At 46.5% G+C, this 12,434-nt stretch overlaps 1 protein-coding gene across 1 annotated transcript in view; it reads left to right on the top strand.

Annotated features, from left to right (window-relative positions):
- LOC144691113 (uncharacterized) overlaps positions 1–12,434 on the top strand; it is a 67,077-nt gene that overhangs the window by 29,527 nt on the left and 25,116 nt on the right. Inside the window, exons 8-10 of the mRNA XM_078559186.1 lie at positions 1,532–1,629; positions 1,765–1,933; positions 2,766–2,953. Of these exons, the coding sequence (XP_078415312.1) occupies positions 1,532–1,629; positions 1,765–1,933; positions 2,766–2,953 (455 nt within the window). The remainder of the gene's footprint in view (positions 1–1,531; positions 1,630–1,764; positions 1,934–2,765; positions 2,954–12,434) is intronic.

Raw genomic sequence — 12,434 nt, 5'->3', positions numbered from 1 at the left:
ATCTCATTGTAATAGATCAGTATATCATTATAAGGCCAGCCCGTTGAACTCATTCCCCCCTCCTCTCTGGATTGTCCACCCACGTTGGTGGGAAAACACGCCGACATATTTCACAACAGCATATATAAGGCGTGCACTTGGCGGGCTGCACTTCGCTCGGGACTTCAAGGTTTGTTTGCCTACCTTGCTTCTGTCAGCACTCGCAGTCATCAGCCCCAGGCTTCACAGACAGCATCACATCACTTTTAGGGCAGCTCATGGGTACGTCTTTATCTACCAGATCATATGTGGGTGGCTTTCCAACGGCTGCAGGGCAAGGTCTTGCTTGGGGAAGGGAGAGAAGTGGCTTCAGGCAAGGTAAGAGGCTTCAGGACGAGAGCTGTACTGGGGAAGGAGGGTATCCAAGGGTGTGTGGGGGGGCACATGTTGATCTGTGCAAGTGGCCTCAAGGTGGTGAAGGATGAGGAGGCAGCCTCCAGAGGAGATGAGACCAGATGGACGTGTGAGGGTATGTGTATGAGAATGGGTGGTGATGTCCCTTGATCTGGCAGTGAATGAGATGCCAATGAATGTGCGATGGACTTGAATGTGTGAGTTTAGAGTGATGAGATGGTTGCCATACCCTGGCTGCATGGATGAGATCATTCATCCTCCATCTGCATTGGGTGGCCAACCTCTAATGTGCAACATTAGCACTGATCACCACTGCCATCGCTTACCGAGCTAGAGTGGTAATGTAGCTGCCCCTCCTGCAGCAGAGTGGGTGCAGAGGGCATCACAGTGGGCCTCCACGGTATCCAAAAGGCGCTCGAGGGCTGCAGTCTTCTTGCCTTTCGGGGCCATGTCTTCTTTGCTACAACCCTGGGCTGGAAGCACTGAGCATGGCTGTACTCTAAATGTGGTGCCTGGCATGATGAAGTGGTGAGGTGACAGCGTGGCAGGTGAATTGGCGCCCGCCCAGCATCAAAATGACATATTTCCTGGGAATGCGTAAGTAATGTTGGGGGTTTCAGATGATACAGCGTGAAAACCTGGCATCATGGCTGGCGGGTAAAAGATCGTTTTACCCACCCGCTACCGCACTTAGTGCAAATCAGGGACAATTCCGCCCAAAATCTTGTGATTTCTTTCCTGGTGCCTACTTTAGTAGTTTTATATTTAGGGAGCTTTAAAAAGGTGACTGTTTAATAAAACTTTCCATCAGACTTGTTCTTTATATGATTGGCAAATAACAAGGAGGTTAAGAGAAAACAATTGGACCATTTGTTTTTCTGGATCACCAACCACCCTTTTGCAAAAGTATTGCAAAAAGTGTCCACTAAGTATGTCAAAGGCAATGATCAAATTGTATTTTCATGCTTCAGTGAGATCCTTGTTGTTCACAGACATCAGTATGTTATGGTCCTAAAGAGGTTGGCTTTTAATATCCTGGCCCAGAATGATAGCAGACTGGTTGTAATGAGTCAGCAATTTTGGGACCCCTGAATGAAGCCATAATTCTTCATTATTCTCCTTTCCCTCCCCTTCACAGAAAGACAGTTGTGCACTGGTTTCAGGCTCCACATAGTAAGAGACTGGGAGAGCTGACTCCGAGCACACAGGATGAGAAGGACAGGCACACGCAGGCAGGTGAGATTGGTGTCCTGAGAGTGGGATGATGCTGGATAAGGTTTTTAAACAGTTGTTGACATCTCTTTATTGTGAGAGTGAAGTTTCTCCTAAGTGCTGACCGCTCATTGATGGCTTTCTGTAAATCCCTTACAGCTATTCTTGAAACTTGGGCCCAGGATCAAGCTGCATGTACAACAGAGGTATGGCTTCTGATGGGGAAGAAGAGACTGTGGGCAATGCTTAATGATCTGCAACTTCACAACAAAGGAACACTAAAGATCCATGCATTGCTCACTGGAGATAACTACAGACAGTTACAAATGTAAGTGTTTGAGCTGTAGGGAAGAGTTGAACAAGAGTGGAATGATTCCTTTTCATGTTTACTATAACAAGGCTAACATACAATAATTATTGATTTACTGTATCAATATTTTTCCTAGTTTAGTTTTTAGGCTCTTTTTGTCAATTATTTTAAATCTTTGCCTTCTGGTCACCAACCTTTGTGTTGCTGGAAACAGTTTCTCCTTATTTACTCAATCAAAACTGTTGAACCAGATAGGACAGAAGGTTCCAGATTCCATCTTTATTATGTGCTGAGTAAACTGATCTCAGCTGGATGACATTAGGAATCCTACCACTGGCCTCAGCTTCCCTGGACTCAAAAACAGTTTCTGCTTCTGATTGTCGCTGGAAAGTTCACTTGTGTGGACATCTGGCTTTGGACAGGGTTAGGCTAAATTCTGAAGCCAGCTATCTTTTGACAGTCTGTCAAGGTTCACATGAAGAATTGAATTTAAGGAGGACAACCAGCACACAGGGAACCAAACTCTCAGTCCTTTCAGGAGAGGTGGGGAGGTCAAAACAAAGGAAAAAAGACCCCAAACTTCTCTGAACTTCTCACAGGACAGCATAAATGCTTGGCTGAGAGTAGGAGGAAGCCAAGAGATGGTGCTGTCAGCATGTGTACCTGCAATCTATTGTGTGTGTAATTGTCCTTCAGTGTCAAGTGTGGTGCACAGTATGGGGTGAAGCTGTTGGTAAATGTTATTGACCTTGGTAAAATGTCAAATGATTTTCCATCTTTAAATATGCTGGGTGTGCTATCAGTATGTCACCATGGCAATGACCTGTATTTTGTATGTTTCTGTTCGCAGTGGTTGCTTTGATGCGTGGACACGGTTTGTTCGACAAAAGATTGCTTGCCAGCAGGTCCTAGAAAGGAGGCACATAGAGAGAGTACGGAGTCTCTTCCTGCAGTGGCGCACAATGTTACAGCTAAGACATGGAGAGAAAGTGCATCTTTTCCAATTGTGCCACATGCAAACATGTCAGCAAACTACAGGTTTGGATATAAAAAAAACACATGCCCTTTTGTAACACCACGCTAACCATATTGCAAAGGTGCAGATTTGCTCATGGAATTTTAATTAGCGTTTTTAAAAGTTTTAAGAACTTGTATTGTTTTAAGCACCTTTCATGACCTCAGGATATCCCAAAGTGTTTTGCAGCCCATTCAGTATTTTTGAGGTGCAGTCACTGTATAATGTAGGAAATGCAGCAGTCAGGTTGGACACAGCAAGACTCCACAAGCAGTGGTGTGATAATGAACAGATAACCTGTTTTAGTGTTGTTGGCTGTGGGATGTATTTTGTCTAGGGTACTGGGGAGAATTCCCCAGCTCTTTAAATAGTCCTCTGGGATCTTTAACTCCGTCTGAGAGAGCAGGTGGGGCCTCACTTTAACATCTCATCTAAAAGATAGCACCTCTGATAGTGAGACACTTCCTTTGTATTGCACAGCGGCGTTGGCTTGGATTGCATGCTCAGGACTCTGGAGTTTCTTGTTTCCTCGACTAAACCACACAAGGTCTTTTTCCCCCCTAGAATTGCTGTTTTAAATTGCTGTTGGCTGTCCATTAATGTGACAGCAATCGGAACAATCTGAATGTTCGTTGTTAACATAGCGAACAGACCCATGTATGAACAGAATTTTTTAGAAACAAATCTTTCTCTTTTTGATGGATTGACCTAATGCCGCCATGTTTTCACCTATTCTGAGTAAGCTACTGCCGCAGAGGATAGCATATTCAAAGAAGGCCAGCTGTCGCTACTAATTTGCATCTCAATTTGCATATATTTGCATTACACCAAATTTCTGGTGGGTATAGTTAATACTGAGAAAGACGGCAACAATATAAAAGACTTGCAGAATGGGCATGTAATTGGCAAATTCATTTCAAAATATATAAGTGTGAGGTGGTGCATTTTCGTAGGAGGAATAAGGAAGCCACAGACTTTTCCAAAATTCTTTTGGAAGTGGTGTAAAAAGGGAGGAAAGGGATCATCGCTTCTCGGCCGCCTTTTGGCTAAGATCGAGTGTAGTCGTAAAGCGATGGCTATAACCATGGGGTACGTAACACTGTTCGGGAGGCGGTGAAGGACAGTGAAGGAGGAGCACCCATGGATCGGGCCTTCTTTATCAAGCGGATCCTGTTGAAGGTGTGTGGATTTGAAACGTAGGAGATCTACTCCCTGCAAGACTTCCCCAGCGCTGGATTTTTCGACGTGACTTTCAGGAGTGTGGCAGCTTGCGTCAAGTTCCTGAAGGTGTTCGAGGAGAAGAGAGACCAGCCGGAGATGAAGATCCTGACGATGGAGTCGCTCTTTGCTCTGCCGTTGCAGCAGGACCGTGTGGTGACTGTGCATCTCTACAACCCCCAAGTCCCTGCCGCCGATGTGTTCACCTTCCTCGCCAGGTACGTTGACAAGGTTGGGAGCTGCACCGAGGTTAGAGACGCCTTTGGAATTTGGACAAGCAAACACCAGATCAAGGTCACGCTCAAGACTGATGGTAAGGGAGCCATCTTCCACCCTCCTTCCAGCTTCGCTATCGGGGGAAGCTGTGGCTACCTTATCTACGCTGAGCAGCCCAAACTTTGTCGCTCATGCAGCAAGTCTGGTCATGTGGCGACCAATTGCAGCGCCGCCCTCTGCAAGAACTGCAAACAGGAAGGGCACCAGACAAAGGACTACAAACGGACTAAGTGCTGCAACCTGCGTGTCGAGGCACACCACCTCTATGGGACCTGCCCCAAACGCTGCCTCACTTATGCACAGGCAGCCAAAGTCAACGAGGGGAAGCAGATGAAATGCTTCGTGTCACTGCTACCAAGGACACTTGCAACCCTCCAGCCACCAAAGCCCCCGGTGAGAACAACGGGACAAAGGAGGGCACAGAGAGAGACAAGGTGGAGGAAAAGATTGACGCAGCAGACAGCCAATCAACTGCACTGTCCCCTGAACATCCCACTCCTCAGGAGAGCGAATCAAAGGAGGAGGAAGCAGTGGAAAATCAGCAGGGGGAGTGGCAGCTGGTGAAGAGAGCCAAAAGGAAGAACAGGCTAAGAAGGGACCAAGCCATTTCCCAGACAAGTGGCAAGAAGTGTCTCCCATCCGACACGGATGACAAGGACAGCTGCTCTTCGGACGAAGAAGGGAAAGGGCGGCACCTACAGAAGAAGTGGCAAAGCTCTAGGGAGTTGGAGGATGAGACACCTGAGCTCCAGAACATTGGAGACAATGAGGAGACCAGCGCACCCCAACTTTGCCCACAAACCGAAGAGGCCAGCGCACCCCAGCCCCAGGAATATGAGAGCAGTGAAGCGCTCAGCGCACCCCAGCTCTGGGAAGCCGGGAGCAGCAATGCACCAGAGGGGGAGAGGATTGGAGAGACTTCTCCAACAGAGAATGTTTCAAATCTCGTTCCTTGCACGAACCCCCAGATGCCACCTGAACGGAACATCTCCAATGGGGTGGTTCAGGACAATTTCCTCAGCCCACCCAAAGTGAGGCAATTTGTGAACACTATGGGTATACAGGAGCAGACCAAAAGTCTGGAACTCTCAAAGACAACAGGTTTGGTAAGAGACTAAATGCTTTAAAATGGGTGTAAAGATTGTATCCATAAATGTGCGTAGCATTAAATCTACTATGTGATGTGTTGCGACCTTGGACTACCTTGCCAAGGTCAAAGCTGACCTGTTGTTTCTGCAGGAGTGTGCAATACCGCACTTCAGCTCCTAGAGGCAATGGTCACGGTGATGGTCCCATGGGCCATCGATCTGGTCGGGAGGAAACGACTCTCGTTGCTCTGGCCTGGGTATTCTGCTGCGGGGAGGCAACTTTATCGTCTCCGAGGTTGAGGTGGTGGGCGGGCGCCTCCTTGTAGAAGACGTAATGTACAAGAATGCTCCACTCTGGTTAATTAACGTGTACACCCCGGCACAAAAGGGCGAGCGGCTGGCGATCTTTCTGCAGCTCACACTGCTGCTGGCGACCTCCAGGCCAGTCATTCTGGGCGGTGACTTCAACTGCATCATCGATGCGGCTGGACGATCCGGTAGGGCTGACAGCAGATTGGACGCTACATCCAGATCCCTGATGGAAACAGTTAAGGATGCCAAGCTGCACTACGTCTTTAGCAACCCTGCAGACGGAGCGCTGCATAGATACACCTGGTCGCGGCCAGACGGGTCCATCCGTTCCAGGATAGACTTCCTGTTTGTGTCCTGTGCGTTCACAGTCAGATCCACCGATGTCAAGCTGGTGTTCTTCTCTGACCACTGCCTAGCTGACTGTCACTTACAGGAAGACCAGAGGGTTGGCAGGGGGGCATGGAAGCTAAACGTGCAACTGCTGACCCCAGAGAACATTGAGGAGCTCAAGAGGGATTACAAAGGTTGGAGAATCGTGAAACCCCTCTTTGAGTCCCTGACACACTGGTGGGAAGCGATCAAGGGAAACATCAAGAGGTTTTTCATCCTCAAAGGCACCCAGAAAGTTAGAAAGGAACAGAGGGAAATGTCCCGACTCCAGAAAAACATGCAGAACCTGCTCTGGCTGCAGTCGATGGGGGTCGATATCAAGGAGGAACTCCAAGAGGTGAAGAGCCAGCAAGCCTCGTTCTTTGCCTCGGAGGCCCCCAAGATCATCTTCCATTCCAGAGTCCGCTCCGTGGAGCAGGATGAGACGTGCTCACGTTTCTTCTTCCAAAAGGTACACAGAGAGAGCTCTGTGATTAGCAGCCTAAAGGAAGAAGACGGCTCAGTAAAGTCATCGCAGTCCGACATTTTGAGGATCAGCAAATCCTTTTATGCCAGATTGTATGACGTGAAGCCCACAGACAGCACGGCCTCCCAGTCCTTCCTGTCCTCTATCACGGAGGTGTTAGACGACAGTACACGGGAGAGCCTGGACAAACCGCTAACTCCTGATAAACTGACTAAGGCCCTTGAGTCCTTCGAGAAGAGTAAAACTCCTGGAAGCAACAGCTTGCCGGCCGAGTTGTATTCGGCTCTGTGGGACTGGATCAGCCCAGACCTGCTAGAAGTGTACAAGAGTATGCTTCTGGCTGGCAGCATATCAGAATCCATGAGGAAAGGCATCATCACCCTCATCTACAAGCACAAGGGGGAAAGGGAGGAAATTAGAAATTGGCGACCCATTTCACTGTTGAATATGGACTATAAGATTCTGTCCAAGGTCATTGCCAATTGGGTCAAGTCCGCTCTGGAATTGGTGATCCACCCTGACCAGACCTGCGCTGTGCCCAGCAGCAAGATCTCTGACAGCCTCGCGCTGCTAAGGGATATGATTGCCTATGTGCAGGACAGGGGTGTAGACACCTGCCTCATCAGCCTGGATCAGGAGAAGGCCTTTGACAGAATACTGCACACCTACATGGTGGATGTGCTCTTCAAAATGGGGTTTGGGGAGGGAATTCGCAATTGGATCCAACTGCTCTACACTAACATCAGTAGCGCAGTTTCAATCAATGGGTAGGAATCAGATAGCTTTCCTATTAAATCTGGAGTCAGGCAGGGCTGCCCTCTCTCCCCTGTCCTGTTTGTGTGTTGCAAAGAACCCTTTGCTGAGTCCATCAGGAAGGATCTGCGCATAAGAGGAGTGACGATCCCAGGCAGTGGAGGCACTCAGGTCAAAGTCTCCCTGTACATGGACGATGTCGCCGTCTTCTGCTCGGATCCGCTGTCGGTGCGCAGACTGATCCACGTCTGCGACCAGTTCGAACTGGCCTCGGGAGCCAAGGTAAATCGTGGGAAGAGCGAGGCCATGTTCTTTGGGAACTGGGCTGACCGATCCTTTGTCTCCTTCACCGTCAGGGCTGACGGCCTGAAGGTGCTGGGGATATGGTTCGGAGGGACCGGGGCATGCATTAGAAACTGGAAGGAGCGAGTGTCTATGGTGCAAAGAAAACTGGGCATGTGGGAGCGACGCTCCCTCTCCATTGCGGGTAAGAACCTGGTCATCAGGTGTGAGGCACTCTCGCTGTTGCTGTACGTGGCGCAGGTCTGACCCATTCCAGACTCCTGCGCAATGGCGATCACCCGAGCCATCTTTCACTTTATCTGGAGGTTGAAAATGGATCGTGTCCGCAGGGACGCGATGTACAAGCCTCTAGATAAGGGGGGGAAAAACGTGCCCAACATCACCCTCATACTGATGGCCACCTTTGTGTGCGGCTGCATCAAGCTGTGTGTAGACCCTCAGTATGCAAAGACCAAGTGTCACTATGTGCTGAGGTTCTACCTGTCCCCAGTGTTGCGAAGGATGGGTCTGGCCACGCTGCCGCGGAACGCTCCAAGTAGTTGGACCGTGCTTTTTGACCACATGTCCATCAGGCAGTGGTCGGCACGTAACGTCTTAGAGGCCCTGCAGGAAAAGGAGAGGGTGGATCCTGTGGGATGGTTCCCCGAGTAGACTGTCAAAGTCATTTGGCAGAATGCCTCATCGCCAGGACTTTCCAACAAGCACCAAGATGTAGCTTGGCTGGTGGTGAGAAAGGCCCTCCCTGTCAGATCCTTCCAACACGCCAGGAGTCTCACTCCCTCTGCACATTGCCCTCAAGGTGGCTGTGGTGGGGACGAGACCATTGTTCACCTCCTTGTGGATTGTGCCTTTGCAAAGAAGGTCTGGAGAGAGATGCAGTGGTTTCTGTCGAGGTTCATCCCAAGCAGTTCTGTGACACAGGACTCTGTGCTCTACAGGCTGTTCCCAGGGACACACCGAGACAAACATCAACTGCAGCTGGAGGATCATCAACTCGGTGAAAGACGCTCTTTGGTCTGCCCGAAACTTGTTGGTCTTCCAGCGCAAAGAGTTGTTCCCGACCGAGTGTTGCAGACTGGCACATTCCAAAGTCCAGGACTACGTGCTGAGGGACGCACTAAAGCTTGGGACAGCCGCCGCAAAGGTGCAATGGGGAAAGGTCGCTGTCTAAGACCTTTCTGCCACAGTGCACCGAGGGGCTGGGAACTGTTAAGAGCCCCTCGGGCTGTACAGCTCAAAATGAATGTATGCATTGAATACTAATTGTATTATAATTGTATTGAAGCATCTCAGAGTGCAACATGATGTATGTTGATAACTCCAATACCATTGTTTGATTGTCTGCATTGACCATATTTAAATGATTGTAATATTCATTGATTGTATTGATGCACCTTGTGATCCATGTGTAAAAGTTGAATCTGATTGTACTTTTGTGATGGTGATTTTGAAATGTTTTGGAATGATCTTCCAGATATTTTATGAATAAAGTATATTTTTCAAAAAAAAAAATGAAAGGGATCAAGGACGACGGATACACACAATCAAAAGTAGCAATAAAGATATACAAGGCCTTAAATTATAAACCAAGGGCTTCATTTCTAGAGGAATAGAATTGAAGAGCAGAGGGGTTATGTTAAACATGTATAACTTTGGTTAAACCAAACTGAACTTAAAATAGTTCCGGTCACCATACTACTAAAGGATATAGGGGAACAGCTGGGGCTATTTCTTCAGAAAAGAGAAGGCCGAGGGGTGTTCTGCTAGAGGTCTTTAAGGTTATTGGTGTTGACAGGGTAGATGTGTAGAGGATGTTTCCCCTGGAGGGAAAGTCCAAACCTAAGGGCTATCATTGTAAGATCATCATCTGAGTGCCATGCCAAGTGGCGGAGGCAATCACGGCCTTCCAAACTTTCCGATCATAGCAACATTGGATGACCTTGTTGTTGGAGTTCTGGTTAAGTCAGCCTTTAATGTTGTCCAGTTGCTTCCTTTTTGTTGGCCTCTTGCTCTTTTTACGTTAATCCTTCCAGTGGTGATTAGGTAGTCCAACCCTTCTGCATGGATAACGTGTCCAAAGAATTCTATTTGTCTTCTTTATATACCATTCAAGAGTTCTGTTGTTCTTCCAGTCTTATTCAGTACTTCTTCATTAGTTCCTTTTTCTGCCCAGCTTATCCTTAGGATCCTTCTTAAGCAACATGTTTTGAAGTTGTTGACTTTCTTTTCTTCCTCTTTCCTAATAATCCAGACTTCACATCCATATTAATTACTGACCAGACCTAACATTTTTGTACACTGATTCTTGTTTCAAGGCTCAAGCTAATGTTTAGAAACGTAAGGACAGGAGTAGGCTATTCAGCCCCTTGAGCCTGCTCCGCCATTCAATTAGATCATGGCTGATCATCTGCTTCAACACCATTTTCCACTGCTATCTCCATATCCCTTGGTGTCATTAGTCTCCAGAAGTCTATCGATTTCTGTTTTGAACATGCGCAATGATTGAGCTTTCACAGCCCTCTGGGGTAGAGAATTCCAAAGATTAACTACTGAGTGCGGAAATTCCTCCTCATCTCAGTTTTAAATGGCCTTTTCTTTGTAATTAATGTAGCGTATGTTTTCTTACAGTTGAGCGTAAGCCACTTTACAACTGTATCGATTAATTTTTGTAAGTCTTCTTTAATTGTTGCTATAAGTACAGTGTCGTCGGCATAACAGATGTTGTTGATGACACTCCCTTCTACCTTTATACTGTCCATCCCTTCAATTCCTCTGAGAATGCATTCACTGTACAGGGGGAAATAGTTCTTTATTAGACAGTTAATAATAAATAAAGAATTCAGGTGTTATGACCACGTGAGGAGGTGTAAAAATAACTCCCCTATTCCACCACCTCAGGTCTGACCGTATCAGGGTTTTTTGTGAATTTAGAGAGAATATGCTTTGCCAATACTGTAGGAGTCCCATTATTTACACTTTCAGATTGTAAAGAATTAGTCAGACATGTTTTCTTTTGTTATGCAAAGAATAAGATATATTTATTGAAACTATTTCCCTGAATTAAAAAAAACTAGGTAAATCGCAACGACCATTCATACATCACACAAATTCCCTGGACCCACACACACACTAGTACAGGTGGCAGAACAAGAGGATAGACTTAATGATTTTTTACAGTTCGTGAAGAAGGTAAAACAAAGGGGTATACGGTTAGTTGTTCTTTGGCTGGCCTTGATGCAATGATTCCACGTTGCAGCTGTTTTGTTCAGTTGTCTTCTTGTGTGTAGTTGTATGGAGCAGATATCCATGTTTTATTCCCAAAACATCTCGGTTTGCAGTAGCTTAATATTGCAAACTTTTAAAAATAACTCAGGAGGGTGAATGTCCAAAATTCAATGTCATTCAAATTTTCATAAATAAAAACAGGTTCCTCACACTATATAGAGTAGTTGAGGCAAATGGCATAAATGCATTTAAGGGGAAGCTAGATAAGTACATGAGGAACAAAGGAATAGATAGATATGCAGAAAGGATTGCATGAAGTGGGGTGGAGGAGGTTCATTTGGAGCATAAACACCAGTACATACCAGTTGGGCCACAAGTCCTGTTTCTGTGTGGTAAATTCTATGTAATTTAATTAACAAACCTTGAACACATTCAGCATGGATCTCATTCTGCTCATTGTGTATACTCCTGTTTGGTCTAAGTAAACATTATAGGCCTAGAATATTCAAGTAACTATTTCTAGCAGTATGTAGCCCAGGATCTGCTGCTCTGATCTGAATCTGCAGTGAATCTGAAAGTTGAATGTAAATTAATTATAAATTGCTGAGTCTGACATCCTTTCTAGCACATTTACCTAGTTCACTGGTACCCTCTGGTGGTTGATACCACATACTGCAGCGATTCACTGATGTCCATATATGTGGGCCTGGGTATTCGGATGATTTAGAATGGTTCTTTTTGGTTACTCAAATACTGTAAAAGAAAATCATGAATAGCAGGTCCTGATATTTATTGACTTGTACAGCGAGGAGTGCACTGTTACAGAGTGGAATTATTGTGAGTTTGGAGACCAGGAGTTAAAAAACTGCACGAAAGGGCTGAGAGTTTTGAAAACATGCATGAGTGACATCACAGGAGGAACACAAGTTCATCAGTTGGTGAGAAACTGCTGTTGTGGAGGGTCTTCAAGTAACTGAAAATTAGAAAACTGCATTCTCCTTAAAAGAAGGAGCTACTTAGATTTCAGTAAGAAACACAAACAAAAGGCAAGTAAAGTTGTCAAGGTCAGGTAAAATAAAGTAGTATAAGTAAAGCAAAGTAAAATAAAGTTAACATAAGGGAAGTAAATTGAAGCAATGGCAGGACAGCTCGGTCGTGTGGAATGTGTGTCCTGTAACATGTGGGAATTCATGGATGCTACCAGTGTTCCAGATGACTACATGTGTAGGATGTGTACATGTGTAGCTGTCACTAGCTGCAGAACCTTGAGCTCCAGGTTGGAATCACTGTAGCGCAGACGCAAGACTGAGAGCCACATGTATAGCACATTCAGAGAGTTGGTCACACCCCAGCTTAGAAGCCTGGAGGCAGAAAGGGAATGAGTGACTGCCAGGCAGTCTAAGAGAACTAGGCAGATAACACAGGAATCTCCTGGTGTCCTGCTCATCAATCGGTTTTCCATTTTGGATACTG

The sequence above is a fragment of the Cetorhinus maximus genome, chromosome 15, assembly GCF_964194155.1.
Source record: "Cetorhinus maximus chromosome 15, sCetMax3.hap1.1, whole genome shotgun sequence".
Classification (NCBI taxonomy): Eukaryota; Metazoa; Chordata; class Chondrichthyes; order Lamniformes; family Cetorhinidae; genus Cetorhinus; species Cetorhinus maximus.
The sequence above is the reverse complement of the archived record's forward strand: the minus strand, read 5'-3'. Positions and strand labels throughout refer to the sequence as shown.